General features: G+C 48.0%; 1 protein-coding gene across 4 annotated transcripts in view; it reads left to right on the forward strand.

Moving 5' to 3' along the window:
• The window catches only part of ABCC11 (ATP binding cassette subfamily C member 11), an 83790-nt gene extending 69239 nt beyond the window's left edge, over positions 1-14551 (forward strand). For 3 of the 4 annotated variants that reach the window (XM_055412824.2, XM_055412825.2, XM_055412823.2), the window contains 7 exons: positions 2379-2468; positions 3652-3841; positions 5497-5656; positions 10608-10686; positions 11254-11367; positions 13876-14040; positions 14150-14551. In XM_055412824.2, coding sequence (XP_055268799.2) covers positions 2379-2468; positions 3652-3841; positions 5497-5656; positions 10608-10686; positions 11254-11367; positions 13876-14040; positions 14150-14242 — 891 coding nt within the window. In that variant the 3' untranslated portion in view covers positions 14243-14551. Of the gene's footprint in view, positions 1-2378; positions 2469-3651; positions 3842-5496; positions 5657-8532; positions 10576-10607; positions 10687-11253; positions 11368-13875; positions 14041-14149 lie in introns of those variants that run through there. The other variant, XM_055412826.2, reaches the window with a different exon arrangement.
• Positions 14552-15912: the final 1361 nt, after the last annotated feature.

A 15912-nucleotide genomic window follows, 5' to 3' on the forward strand; every position in this document is an offset into this window, starting at 1 on the left:
CTGCAGGTGGATTCTTTACCAGCTGAGCTACCAGGGAAGCCCCCATTCCAGAGTGATCTTTAATTCTGGTTTTCCTCATGTCATCACCTTGGTTAGACCCTCTGGAGACTTCTTGTCTCTTTATGCGCTAGACCTAAGCCATTGACCTACATTCCAGGCCCTTAAATCTGACCCTAGAGCCCACATACACTCTTTCCTCTGGTCAGACTTTGACTTCTGCATGTTCAGTTCAGTTCAGTTCAGTTCAGTCGCTCAGTCGTGTCCGACTCTCCGCGACCCCATGAATCACAGCACGCCAGGCCTCCCTGTCCATCACCAACTCCCGGAGTTCACTCAAACTCATGTCCACAGAGTCGGTGATGCCATCCAGCCATCTCCTTCTCCGTCGTCCCCTTCTCCTCCCGCCCCCAACCTTTTCCAACATCAGACTCTTTTCCAGTGAGTCAACTCGTCGCATGAGGTGGCCAAAGTATTGCAGTTTCAGCTTTAGCATCAGTCCTTCCAACTTCTGCATGTACTCTGGAGGAAATTCAGGCTTTGGGAGGCAGGTATCACACACAATGTTGCTTTGTAGCCCTAAGAGATTTCTTAGTAAGTATTAGAGATACTTTTGGTTACAAGCCAAAACAAGTCATATAACCAATTCAAAATGGCCTTAGCAATCTGGGAACTTATTATCTGATGTGACCAGAAGGCTGAGGTAGGGCTGTCCTCTGTTGGCTAATTTACTGGCTTATCATGAACCCATGATCTTTGATTTTTCTGCTCTGGCATCCGCAGTCTGACTTTATCCTCAGGATTGTCTACTCAAGTTCACAGAATGACTGCTGCAGCCCCAAACAACTCATCCTCATCCAGAAACTGCTAAAGACTGGAGAGGAGATAACTTTTTCCATGTGCCCCCTTGTAAGAACAAGGAGTCATTTCCTAGAATACTCATGTCTGAGTTTTCCTTGAGCTTCATTGGCCAGAATTGTGTTATGACTCACTACTAAACCAGTTATTGGCAAAAGGATAGGGGTAAATATGATTGGTTTGAAGTAACGAAGCCTCCCTGGAATTCCAGGCTGCCAGACACCTGAACATAACAGAAAGTGTGTCAGCAAGGAAGGAAGATGGAACCGGCTGTTGATGGGCAAACAACTGTGTCTGATATCCTTTCCCAGCTCAGCGTCATTTCATGATGGTGGCCTCTTCTCTGACTTATACAGGTTTTCCCTCCCTGGCCTCCCTAGCCCATACATACCCTTTGCTTTATCCACAGTCACATGGCCTGAGGAGCCCTGAATGGATGATACCATTTTACTACTGTCAAGACTGTCTACTAGGACACCTGTCTCCATCCATGTTTAGCTGGCTAAATCCCACCTCTCCTTAAAAACGTACCTCCAGTGCCACCCCCTCCAGGAAGCCTACCCAGTGTTCCTCATCTGGTGACTGTCCTGTGGCCATGATGGAGCTGAGTGCTGACTATCATGCCGCCTTGTCTATTGACCTGTCTTTCTCCCCATTCTACTGGGTGCTCCTTGAGGGCAGGGCCTGGGTTGGCTGCACTTTAAGCATGGAGCCTGGCCTGGCACCTCCATCAGAGTCTGTTGACTGACTGTATAAGGGAGTTGTTGCTTGGCACCTTCTGCATGGCCTGAGGGGTGCAGAGCATCAAAACTGGGGCCCCCATCCCAGCTCTGCCGCTGGCTTTTGTGTGATTCTGTGTGTATCACTTCCTTTCTCTGGGCCTCTGGTTCCTCACCTGTGGTGCCTCCAATTCCTAAGAATTCCTGAGACGCCTCTTAGTCTGGGCTTCTCTGAAGGCAGAACCTGAGACAAGGACTCAGATGCAGGTAGATTATTTGTGAGATGCTCCCTAGAAAGGACCAAGGTGTAGGAGCATGCGACAGGGAAGGAGGAATTGCACTGCAGGAGCATGTCATTGAGAGTCACTGCTCTATCACCAACTAACAGGATTGCTCAACTAACAGGATTGTCCCTGAAGGCCAAGAGATAGGAGACTTTACCTAGTGGCTCCTTTCCCCACTAGGAGAGGGTTGCTCCTAAGGGCCGTAACTCCCATGTTTCTGGGCTGCACTTGGGCTGAGTGGGCTCCTATAGTATGGACAAAGGTTTCGAACAGAAAGCAGAGGGCGTCTGAGGTGAAACAGGCTTGGTGGGATTCTCTCCTCCAGCTGCCCACCACAGCTGCAGCCACACTCAGAAGTAGCTCAGCGGGGCACCAGAGGTACCTGCTCCTTCCCTGTAAGGGAAGTTGTCTTGGTTTGAGGAGCTACTCAGGAGGAATGGCAATTTCCCACCTTTGGAAGCGATGAGAACCTGAGGGCACCCCGACAGCCTGCTACTCAGATGCTTCTCCTTTGTTCCAGGTGGCGTCCAACTTCCAGGCTAGTGTCCGGATTAGTTCAGAGACAGAGGCGTACTTGACAGCTGCGGAGAGGATACTGCAGTACATGAAGGTGGGATACAGGTCTGGGCTTTGTGCAGGGAGATGTGGAAGTCTCACAGCCAGGCTCTGCAAGCCCCAGCACCTCAGTGGCCCTGAGATTTTCCCAGGGGGCAACTGGCTTCTAGTCCTTCCCCATCAACTCCCCTAGAACGGTATACATCATCTCTCAGAAGCTCTTCCACACCCATCAGCTCTTTTTGACCACATCCTTCATGGCACTCTTGGATGTAGATGGAAAGATCTGCCCTTTTTAGGAGCAAGAGGTTTGCTCAAATATGTTAATGATGATAACAATAATAATTGTTATTAATATTGCTTCTATTTATGTCATAGTACTTAAGAATCCAGATTGTGGAAACAGATCATCTGGGTTCAGGTCTAAGCTTTGCTCCTTGAGTCAGCTGTGTAGCCTTGTGACTTATTCAGCCTCTTAGCTCCCCATCAATGAAATGAGACAGATTGCAGTATCTATGTCATTGGGTTATTACAAAGATTAGATCACATCCTATGTACATCACTTAATGCGGTGCCTGGTCCATAGTAAAGGCTCAGTATAATGATATCTATATTATTTCATGGAATCACAACATGACTTAATGTGGTTAGCTGAATTATTCTCCCCATATTCAGGGGAGGAATCTTTCCTCCCAATCCAGCCACCTTGCTCAGTGCAGAGTTGTGAACTTAGAGTCAGGCAGCCCTGGGTTTGAGTCCCTGGTCATCCACCCAGCAGCTGTGTGATCTTAACATGCCATCCGACCTGTGTGAGCCTCTGTTTCCTTGCCTGTGAAAGCACTTAAAATTGCCTACCTCCTAGGATAGGAATAGAGAGAAATTGTCTGCCCAAGGGCTCTGAGCTCTAAAACACAACTCACAGGAGTGAGCTAACCGTGCTGTCCTGATTATCATTATTCTGGATTCTGTGTCTTTAGAGCCTCACACAATAAATTAGAGTTTTCTGTGTTAATAACATGGGAACTGCCAATATGGTTTCTCACTCTTTGGGGATGAAATCATGTGCATTTCAGGTGATTGGGAGTGGGATGCTCCTCTGATCACATAGCGGTGGCTCAACCCTGGTTCAAGGGCAGGCTGGGGTGGTTCACACCCCCAACAACTAGAGGTCAGTGGGTCAGCAGGGGATGGGCAGAGACGGATAATCATTGATTTCTTTTTCTCTCTTTGAAAACAAGATGTGTGTCCCTGAGGCTCCTTTACACATAGAAGGCGCGAACTGTCCTCACGGGTGGCCGCAGCATGGGGAGATCACGTTCCAGGATTACCAGATGAAGTACAGAGACAATACGCCTATCGTCCTCCACGGCCTCAGCCTGACAATTCACGGCCAGGAAGTGGTGGGCATCGTGGGAAGGACGGGCTCTGGTGAGCTCAGCGTCCAGGGCATGCCCTGTCTTCAGTGTTGGATTTGGGTGTTGGACTTGTCTTCAGACGTGTGTTGACTCCGTGACCCTACAAATAGTTACTGGGGCCTCGTTTTATGCTAGAAGAACTCATAGTCACTGCTGTCATGGGATTCCAGTGGAGGCGACAGATGTTGACAGGTCATCACGTAAGGAATAAGAAAGATGATCGCTTTGGTGGTGAAGGCCCTGGGGAAGGAGAAGGGTGGTGTTAACAGAACCACGGAGTTGTTGGGCCCTTGAACTACAGTGGCCTGGACTCTGAGGCCAGTGTTTGAGATGGAAGGGTGAACAGGGTGCAGGAACAAGTGCTTCCTGCAGGGGGCGTGCAGGGCTCTGCAAGGGTGAAGACCAGCTTGCGTGGGCTCCCGCCTGGTGGCTCCGATGGTAAAGAACCTGCCTGCAATGCAGCAGACCCAGGTTTGATCCCTGGATCTGGAAGATCCCCTGGAGAAGGAAATGGCAGCCCACTCCAGTGTTCTTGCCTGAAGAATCTCATGGACAGAGGATCTTGGTGGGCTACACAGTCCATGGGATCACAAAGAGCCGGACAGGACTGACTGAATGGCTAACACTTTGGTCTTCCCTTTCTCATCCCCTCCCCTCTAGACCACCGCCTTCTCCACCTGCTTCTCCCCTCTTCCTTTCTCCTGGCTGACCTCTTCCCTCTCTTCCTCTCATCACTTCTGGGAGATCTGACCCAAGGGTATTCACCCCCTTCCACTTTTTGCCTTGTTCAGACCCCAGCCTTGGGCTCCAGGGGCTGCCTTCTCCAGGTAGCCCCCCAGGATGACTGGAGCCTCCCAAGTCTCTGTCTCCTCAGGCCCCTGCAGCCCTTGTACTACTGCAAAGTGAAGAGCTCCCACATCTATTCTTCCCTGTACTTTTCCCTTTCCGTGTCTCACCTGCAGCCGGGCTGGGAGGGCTGGGTCTGACGTAGAGCCGCTCTCAAGCAGGGATGGTCCAATTGACTGAACTCATCCAGTAGGTATTTAGTGAGCACTTACTATATGCCAGGCCTGGAAACACAAAGGTGAACAAGACACATGGCTGCCCTCACACTGACCTTACCTTTTAGAGCCAAGGTTGAAAACCCAAATGTACGTGATGTTCCTGGGGTGTGAGGAAAGGCGGGTGGGGAGGGCAGCGCGTTGAACTTGAATACTGTTCTCTTTCAAGGAAGAAGCTACGCTTGGCTCTAGCTGCCTGTTGCCTGAGGGGATATGGGCCCAGTGTTGCCCATTTTACTGACTCTCAAGAGAATCATGCAATTTGAGCTTTTGTATACTGGGTCTTTGGATTTTTTTTTTTTTTAATGCTGGCAAAGAATTTAAAAGGCAGCAATAACATCGCGTATGTGAAACAAAACTTATGTGTGGGCTGGATTTACCCAGGGGCTCCATTCACGCCGTCTGATTGAGGCAGTAAGAGCTGTTCATGGTATTGGGCACCCCTTGGGGTGGAGACTGGAGACTCCAAGCCTCTTCTGCCCTCTCTGGTTCGTGATGACAAGAAGTGGGTCATGGGGAGGCGAGTCTGGGGTGGACACCAGGTCTGACCTGTGCTGCCCCTCCTGCAGACTCAGGAGACAGAGCCTTGCTTTTTCTTGCCCTGCAGGGAAGTCCTCCTTGGGGGTGGCTCTTTTCCGCCTGGTGGAACCAGCTGGTGGCCGCATCCTTATCGACGGTGTGGACATCTGCAGCCTCGGCCTGGAGGACCTGCGGTCCAAGTTCTCGGTTATCCCTCAAGATCCAGTCCTGCTGTCAGGGACCATCAGGTGAGCGCTGGGCTGAGGCAGCCTGTGCAGAGGACAGTCTCCCAGCAGGAGTCACTGGGCGGATCCCTAGGGCTGGGCTGCCTCTCGTCACCTGTGGCCAGAGTCCCAATTTCTGGGCCTCTGCTCTCTCCTTGGTGGGAGAAGAGATGTCCCTGAGGAATGAATAAGGCCTGGATACACACAAGAACACTTTGTAATCAAAAGGCCTAAACAAAAGGCCTAATTTTAATTTTTAAAAACCCTGATGGGATTGGTCAGATTTCAGATCACTATCAGTGTTTGTTCTGTGGTTGACCACATCTTTCCGTGTCTGGATGTGGTTTATTCTCTTCTCTCTCCCACTGGATAAGGCCAACGGGGGTGTTTAAGCTCGATGTTTGCAATCCAGGCAGTCCCATCAGTGAGGCAGATAGAACTGGATCTCTGACCTCCTCTCCACACTTCCTGTTTCCTCTGAAGGCAACTTGGGGATTAAGCATCATCCAGGTTAGTGCTGCTGCTTGACAGTGCTCCTTAGCTGTGTGGGAACCCAAGGTATGGAGTCTGTGGAAGGATGAGGCATGAAAATGAAGCTGGATGCCTCACATACAGGGATATGTAAGGGCATTTATCTTCTTAGAGGCAAGAGGATAGACTAACCACAGAGCTTCAGTCAACTATTTTTATTTAACCATCATTCATTCATCTACTTAACCTGCCTTTTCTGAGCCTCTGCCAGGTCCAGACCTTGTGCTAGGGACTGGGGACACTTGAATGAATGATCAGTGCCCTTACTCCCCTCAGAAGTTCACATTCAAGGGTGAGGGGAGTTGTAGACATGTAAGACCTGTCAAGTTATAATATTAATACAAGGATGTAATTTGCTAGATCAGAGATATAAACCAAGTGCTAAGGGAACCTAGAAGTTCCCTGCCTGGGGGAATCAGAAAGCCTTCCCAGGGAAGCAGGGGAGGCCTTCAGTAGGGTCTTGAAGGTTAAGTAGAAGACTCCATGGCAGAAAAAGGGAGGAAAGTCTTTCCAAGGAGAGTGCATACTATGCGCACAGAGAATTTTGTACCGATTGTGTTGTTTTAGAGGAATGAGATAAAATTTAGTGATAGATTTCTGTGTTAAAGTAGAAGTTGGCCAAAATCTATCGTGCCTTGATATAGGAGTAGTAGAAATATGAATTAATATTTATTGAGCATTTAAATGTGCCAGTCCTATGCTTTAATATTCTGTGTCATTGTAGTGTCAGAGCAACTCTGTGAGGTGGGCACTATTATTTTCTACAAACTGAACTTACGAAAGTGACTTATTGAAGGAGACGCACACATAAATGGTAAAGATGAGATACAACTCCAGGTAGTTCAATGCCCTAACGAGTGATAGTACCTCTCCTCCCCCCAGCACTGCTTACAGCAGGAAGTGTGGACCGGCATACAGCAGACCTGGGTTCCCTGCCTTTTGAGGTTCTGTCTAACTCTGAGTATCTTGCTTCCAGCCTGTCTCTCTGACTTGTGGTATGAGCTTGAACAAGGCACTTAACACTGACAAGTCATAATTTTCTCATCAATAAAAGAGATATATCCGTCTCATGAGGAAGAGGATGTCAATGAACCCATCTGTGAAAATGCTTTGGAAACTATCAAGTATCATGCAAATAGGGCATTCTACCTTTTGCTTCTTCAATCTAGCTGTACACACAAAATGTATGTTGAACTGGGGAAGGAAAAAGCAGTGGTTAAGACAGGTTTCAATTGGGACTGAGTGGTTGCATAACAAGGATGTGTTTATAATGTTTCCTGTGCCAAATGCCAGCGCAAACTTTAATGGGTACAAAGTCCAGTTAGATCCAAATATGATGTTAATTGCCTGGATGATCAGTTAGGATTCCTTCTCTGCGAGAGACAGAAAAAAACAACCTTACCACAATGAGATACCACCTTATACCTACTAGATTAGCGATAGTAAGGAAAGAAAAAGGAACATCACAAGTGTTGGTAAGAATGTTGAAAAATTGGAACCCTCATGAACTATTGGTGGGAACGTAAAATAGCACAGCCACTGTGGAAAACAATTTGGCAGTTCCTCAAAGAGTTAAATATAGAATTATTATATGATCCACCAAATCTGGTTCTACAGATTCAAAAGAATTAAATTTCAAGAATCAAATCTACAGATTTGAAAGAATTACCACAGAACTGAAAGCAGGGCTTAACAGGTATTTGTATACCAGTGCTTATGACCTTATTCACAATAGCCAAAAGGTAGAAACAACCCAGATGTCCATCGACAGATGAATGGATAAACAAAATATGATCTATACAAACTGTAGTATATTATTCAATCAGAAACAAATGAAAAATTGATATATGATACAACATGGATGGATCTTGAAAGCATTATGCTAAGTGAAGTAAGCCAGATGCAGGATGCTTCAGTTATGTCCTACTCTTTGTGACCCTATGGACTGTAGCCTGCCAGGCTCCTCTGTCCATGGGATTCTCCAGGCAAGAATACTGGAGTGGGTTGCCGTGCCCTCCTCCAGGGGATCTTTCCCAACCTGTGGGATCGAACTGAGTCTACGATGTCTACCTGTATTGGCAGGAGGGTTGTTTACCACTAATGCCACCTGGGAAGCTCCAAATATTGTATATTTCCACTTAAATGAGATACCAGGAATAGGCAAATTTGTAGAAACAGAAAGTAGAAAAGAGGTTACCAGGGGCTAAGGGAGGAAGGGGAGGGAGAATGTTTAATTGGCAGAGTTTTATTGGTGTTGATGAGTTTTAGTGGATTGTTACCTGACATTGTAAATGTATTGAACACCACTAAATTGTACAATTACAGTTAAAATGATAAATATTATGTCATGTATATGCTAACACACACAGAAGGTTCTCCAAGCCAGGCTTCAGCAATACGTGAACCAATTCCAGATGTTCAAGCTGGTTTTAGAAAAGGCAGAGGAACCAGAGATCAAATTGCCAACATCCGCTGGATCATCGAAAAAGCAAGAGGTTTGTAGAAAAACATCTATTTCTGCTTTATTGACTATGCCAAAGCCTTTGACTGGTGTGGATCACAACAAACTGTGGAAAATTCTGAAAGAGATGGGAATACCAGACCACCTGACCTGCTTCTTGAGAAACCTATATGCAGGTCAGGAAGCAACAGTTAGAACTGGACATGGAATAACAAACTGGTTCCAAATAGGAAAAGGAGTACATCAAGGTTGTATATTGTCACTCTGATTATTTAGCTTATATGCGGAGTACAACATGAGGAACGCTGGGTTGGAAGACGCCCAAGCTGGAATCAAGATTGACGGGACAAATATCAATAACCTCAGATATGCAGATGACACCACCCTTATGGCAGAAAGTGAAGAAGAACTAAAGAGCTTCTTGATGAAAGTGAAAGAGGAGAGTGAAAAAGTTGGCTTAAAGCTCAACATTCAGAAAACTAAGATCATGGCATCTGGTCCCATCACTTCATGGGAAATAGATGGGAAACAGTGGAAACAGTGTCAGACTTTAGTTTTTGGGGCTCCAAAATCACTGCAGATGCTGATTGCAGCCATGAAATTAAAAGACGCTTACTCCTTGTAAGGAAAGTTATGACCAACCTAGATAGCATATTAAAAAGCAGAGACATTACTTTGTCAACCAAAGTCCGTCTAGTCAAGGCTATGGTTTTTCCCGTGGTCATTATGGATGTGAGAGTTGGACTGTGAAGAAAGCTGATCGCCGAAGAATTGATGCTTTTGAATTGTGGTGGTGGAGAAGACTCTTGAGAGTCCCTTGGACTGCAAGGAGATCCAACCAGTCCATCCTACAGGAGACCAGCCCTGGTTGTTCATTGGAAGGACTGATGATGAGGCTGAAACGCCAATACTTTGGCCACCTCATGCGAAGAGTTGACCATTGGAAAAGACTCTGATGCTGGGAGTGATTGGGGGCAGGAGGAGAAGGGGACGACAGAGGATGAGATGGCTGGATGGCATCACCAACTCGATGCACATGAGTTTGAGTGAACTCCGGGAGTTGGTGATGGACAGGGAGGCCTGGCATGCTGTGATTCATGGGGTCGCAGAGAGTTGGATACGACTGAGCGACTGAACTGAACTGAACACACACGGAGACGCACACACACACCACAGATGGCTTAAGCCAAAAGAACCTCTTGGATCACCTAACAGGAAGGCCAAGTTTGATTCAAAGGACCAATATCCCCTTCAGTCTGCCTTGGCTTCATCCTTGGGCTCCACTGTGGGCCGTGGGGGCTCCATGTTTCCTCGTTCCGAGGCAAGATGGTTGTAGCCTCACTTGTTCAGTTGGTGAGAAAGTACAAGCCCCTTTTCTGGCGATTCGTTGTCTGAGTCCTGAGATACACTCTGATTGGTTACCTTCCCCACCCCTCAGCCAGTCGCTGCAGCCAGGGGTTACCACCTTCTGGTTTGCTTACACGGGAGTCTGCTCCACCCTGAGCTGGTGGTAGAGCCCCACCTGGACCACACAGGCTTGATGACTAGGAAGGAGGTGGCCCCCAAACAAGTCTTGGGAGCTTCTGCCTGCAGAAGGAAAGGGTACTGGGAAGGCACAAGGAAGGCCACTTGTGGGAGTTTGATGAGTTTCTCTGGGTCCAATAATCCAGCTGTAACCATCCTGACTCCCCTGGTGGCTCAGATGGCAAAAAGTCTGCCTGCAATGCAATACACCTGGGTTCAACCCCTGGGTCCAGAAGATCCCCTGAAGAAGGAAATGGCAACCTACTCCAGTATTCTAGACTGGAAAATTCCATGGACAGAGGAGCCTGGTGGGCTTACAGGCCATGGGGTCCCAAAGAGTTGGACACAACTGAGCGAGTTTCACTGACTCAGCCATCCTCGGTCACATGCTCTGTGGGATGCAGACGACTCAATGGGCAAGTGTGCTTCTTGAGCACTTCTCTTTCTCTCCCGAGGCAGATTCAACCTGGACCCCTTTGACCGCTGCACAGACGAGCAGATCTGGGATGCCTTGGAGAGGACGTTCCTGAACAAGATGGTGAGTAAGTGCAAGGCTGAATTCTCGGTCCTGCTGGCCCTCCAGGCTCCTCTGGTGTGGTATGCCAGATGCTGCATGGATCAAATCATCTCACAGGGATGAGATGGTTTGAGATCCCTAGATAAAGGCTGATGACGCCAGTAGTAAGCCAGGCATGTACCAGCTCAGGGCAGGGGGGTACAGCTGGCTTTGTCTTTCTGGTGCTTACAGTCAGGAGAGACTCAGATGGGACAAGTGCTGTGTAGGTAGTGATGAGAACTGCAGATGCCGCAGTGGGTGGCCAGCCAGGGCCTCTGTAGAGATGCACATTTGACAGAGCAAATGCTGAGGGGGCAGCTGGTCACCGATCTTTGAGAGAACATTCCAGGTATAAAAACTAGCAGGTGCAAAGACCTTGTGAGGGGAACTGGATGGGCAGAGCTGGGGACGAGAAAGGTCAGTGTTTGGAGTCTGGAGACAGGGGTGGGGAGGGAGTGTCCCAGACATGACAGGACAGGAGAGGTACGAGGGGGTCAGTTTTAGAACTCATCCCACTGTGGCTCACAGGCATTTTCTTTGATATCACAGGTCTCAAAGTTGCCACAAGGCCTTCAAGCAGAAGTTGTGGAAAATGGCTCGAACTTCTCCGTGGGGGAGCGGCAGCTGCTTTGCATTGCCCGGGCCCTCCTCCGCAGCTCCAAGGTGAGAGCTTGGAGCTTCCCAAGCTTTCCTGCTTGGGAAACACATTGCTGTTTCTCACTCAGGCATCTGGGACTCTGGGCTCCTCACTGGGTTCTGTCCACAAATCCACAAAGGGCTTGATGGTCACTTTCTGCCATTCTGGGCAACCCTGCCTGTGGAAGGGGGGCCTCTCTTCCCAGCGGCTCTGCACCCTGGCACCCCAACCTAGACTTGAAACGTCCCTGCCACAACCAAGCCCCAATGCACTCCTGCAAAAAGCCACAAGGCTAGAGATACATTCACTCAAAGTCGCCTACGGTGTTTTCCTTTTAAAACTTGGGTGCAGGACATTCCCTCATCTTTATTAGATTTGAGAATCAGATGACACCTGTTCTGGAGCAAAATAACATTTTATTTTTAAAAGTTTCATCCAACAATGTTCAGTTCGATTCAGTTCAGTCACTCAGTCATGTCCGACTCTTTGCGACCCCATGGACCACAGCATGCCAGGCCTTCCTGCCCATCACCAACTCCCGGAGTTTACTCAAGCTCATCTCCATTGAGTTGGTGATGCTATCCAACCATCTCATCCTCTGTCCTCCCTTCTCCTCCTGCCCACAATCCCTCCCAGCATCAGGGTCTTTTCCAGTGAGTCAACTCTTCGCAGCAGGTGGCCAAAGTATTGGAGTTTCAACTTCAACATCAGTCCTTCCAATGAACATTCAGGACTGATTTTCTTTAGGATGAACTGGTTGGATCTCCTTGCAGTCCAAGGGACTCTCAAGAGTCTTCTCCAACACCACAGTTGAAAAGCATCAATTCTGCACTCAGTTTTCTTTATAGTCCAACTCTCACATCCATACATGACCACTGGAAAAACTATAGGCTTGACTAGATGGACCTTTGTTGGCTTAGAATTTTCCAAATATTTCAGTTACTACAGGGGCTACTTAGAAGCCAACTTTCCCTCCCAAGTGAGGCAATGTACACACACACATACATGCACACACCTCCACACTCCCACATGTATACATACTTGCACACACATCTGCAAGCATACCCAACATGGTCAGTTAATGAGCAGTGCAAAACATGTTGGTGTGACAGCCAGAACTGCAGGGAAGAGCAGACAGAGTTCAGTGGGGCCTGGAGCAGGGAGGTGTCAGAGGAGGAGTGACTTTCCCCTGTTGCTAAGAGAAAGGGGTGACAGGACTGGCAATGCGTAGGCAGCATTTTCTTAACCTCTCGGTTCCGTAGTTCAGTTACTTAGCCACTATGTGTGAAGGCTGTTTTCTCTAGATTGTTTTCCAAGTTTGTGTCATCACTTTATGACTTTTGCATATCTGTGTACCACCTATCCTGTGATTGACTTGTGATGCCTTGTCTTGTGCAGGAGCAAAAATCACACTTTCTATGCCAATTAAATTCTTCCAATGCATTTTTTTTAACTTTTTTATTTTGTGTTGGGGTATAGCCGATTAACAATGTTATGATAGTTTCAGGCCAACAGCAGAGGGATTTGGCTATACATATACACGTATCCATTCTCCCCCAAACTCCCCTCCCATCCAGGCTCATAACAGTGAGCAGAGTTCCCTTTGCTACACAATAGGACCTTGTTGTTTATCCATTTTAAATATAGCTGTGTGTACATGTCCATCCCCAACCCTCTAACTATCCCTTCTCCCCTTTCTTCCTCCCCCTGAAACTGAAAGTTTGTTCTCTAAGTCTGCTAGTCTCTTTCTGTTTTGTAAGTTCATTTGTATCATTTTGTTTTAGATTCCACATATAAGGGATGTCATGTTTCTCTTTCTCTGTCTTACTTCACTCCCTATGACAATCTCTAGGGCCATCCCTGTTGCTGCAAATGGCATCTGATGCATATTGTTAATGAAAGAAATACAAACATGTTAAAGTAAAAAGTGCATTTATCCCCATACTAGCTACACCATCTCTTCTGCCACCCAGGATGTGTGCTTGGCTGTCCTGAGAAGAACAGGTTAATTAATGTAGAGGTTGCTCTATATTAATTCAGACAAATAGGAAGGCAGTTCATAAAACAGGAAGTTGCTACTGGCACATCTTCACTTTTAAGAACTTAATTTTCTGGTCACTAAAGAAGGTGTCCCTGGTAGTTCAGATTGTAAAGAATCTGCCTGCAATGCAGGAGACCTGGGTTCTATCCCTGGGTTGGGAAGACCCCCTGGAGAAGGAAATGGCAACCCACTCCAGTGTTCTTGCCTGGAGAATTCCATGGACGGAGGAGCCTGGCGGGCTGCAGTCCATGGGGTTGCAAAGAGTCAAACACAACTAAGCTACTAACAGACACAAAGTATAGTTAGCTCTTAGTTGAGACTTAACATTTTCTTCATAATGTGATGAATAACTTAGAGCTCCAAGTGGGTTTCGAACCAAGTCCAGTGATCTCATTTTCCAGCTGAGGTACTAGGTGGACTAGCGGTCACCCCAGGACTAGACCCAGGGTTGAGTCTGAGGAGGCTGCCTTCACCCCTGTTTCTCATCTACCAGATCATCCTTATTGATGAGGCCACGGCCTCCCTCGACTTGGAGACAGACATCCTCATCCAACACACAATCCGTGAAAGTTTCCGGGGCTGCACAGTGCTGATTATCGCACACCGTGTCACCACCATCCTCAACTGTGACCGCATCCTGGTCATGGGCAACGGGAAGGTGAGGGGACACCCCCAGGCCGCTGGGACGATGGCGCCCGGCCTTTGGATCCCTCAGGACAAAGCTCAGCTGCACCCCGCTTCCCTCCCCTTCTCTCTCTGCCTCCCAGGTGGTGGAGTTTGACAAGCCTGAGGTCCTGCAGAAGAAGCCGGGGTCCATGTTCGCAGCCCTGCTGGCAACGGCCAGTACTTCGATGAGCTGAGGAGGAGGGACTGTATGGAGGCGGGTGTGGCTGAGCCAGCCATGGTGCAGTAATCTGAGCCGGCGAAGGGACTGCAGCCTCCTCTGCAGAGATGGCTGCTTCTCCGCAAAGCAGGGCTGGAGCGTGCTTGAAGTGCTGGTGATGGGCGGGAAAAGGACACTGAGGGAACACAGCCTGGACTAGGGCACTTGCTGGCTCCCCTGGAGACCATGGAGGAATTTCGTAATAATGGTAAAGTTTATTACAGCTTTCTGATTGGTGTTAAAAGTGTTATGCTGATTTTGTAAAAAAGAAAAAGTCACACTCTCAGTTCTGCTTTGTCTGTTAGCTGGTACTCATTCAGCTACAGGGAACAGAAACGTTTTTAAGCTTTCTGGTAAAAGGGACATTATTAGCTCATGTAATGGAAAGTTCCAGAAAAAACTCTGGGTTGAGTGCCAGTATCAAAAGGATGTCTGCCGTGTGGGCTCTGCCTTTCTTCACTCAGCCTCACTTTCATTTGTTTGACTTTACTCTCTCGCCTTCTCTCCTCATGGTACAGCATGGCTGCCAGCAGCCCGAGGCTCACATTCCACCAGCTCCACACTCCCAGTCCTCTTTTTCCAGGGATTCCAGCAAAACTCTGGGGCTAAATCTCACTGGGCCAACTTGAGTTGCTCATCCCTGAACTAGTTACATGTTAGGCTGCTGGAATGCAGTGAGGGGCCAGGCCCAAATATTATGCCTGTACCCAGACTGCAAGGAGATCCAACCAGTCCATTCTAAAGGAGATCAGTCCTGGGTGTTCATTGGAAGGACTGATGCTAAAGCTGAAGCTCCAATACTTTGGCCACCCCATGAGAAGAGTTGACTCACTGGAAAAGACTCTGATGCTGGGAGGGATTGGGGGTGGGAGGAGAAGGGGACGACAGAGAATGAGATGGCTGGATGTCACCACCAACTCGATGGAGGTGGGTTTGAGTGAACTCCGGGAGTTGGTGATGGACAGGGAGGCCTGGCGTGCTATGGTTCATGGGGTCGCAAAGAGGCAGACACAACTAAGCGACTGAACTGAACTGAACTGAACCCGGGCCTGGAGATGGGATCAGCTACCCTGAATCACGTAAATGGAGAATGGAGAGGGTTGTTTCCCCAAAATGGGGTGTTATTACTATGTTAGGAAAGAGTGGACAGCCCCCAAACAGTAGCTGTCTACCATCTGCTTGTTTACTAATTGGAGCATAGATGGGTGAAATAAAGAGTTAACATTATTAATACATATGCCAACCGGAAATAAGATCATTTGTGGCACCCCACCCCTAATGGTTACAGATATATATAAATGGAAAAGGTAATTATTTTCAATTTACTTCTAGGGAGACCTCATTGTTCGAGGAGAATATGTTTCAAAGTACTTTGCTTTTGTTTTCAGATTAGTGTCTGATTTTGCCCTAAGAAAGATCAGTAAACGAGTATGTCTTACTCTGTTGCCCTGGGGTGGATGCTGGGGATGTAATGATGTCCCCACCCTCATGGAATTTGCCCTCCAGAGAGTAAGTAGTGAGTGGAAGTCGCTCAGTGTCTGACTGTTTGTGACCCCATGGACTGGGGAATTCTCCAGGCCAGAATACTGGAGTGTGGGGTAGCAGTTCCCTTCTTCAGGGAAATTTTCCTAACCCAGGAATCGAACC

The sequence above is a fragment of the Moschus berezovskii genome, chromosome 22, assembly GCF_049115385.1.
Source record: "Moschus berezovskii isolate FMDL1 chromosome 22, NW_MosBer_1.0, whole genome shotgun sequence".
Taxonomy (NCBI): Eukaryota; Metazoa; Chordata; class Mammalia; order Artiodactyla; family Moschidae; genus Moschus; species Moschus berezovskii.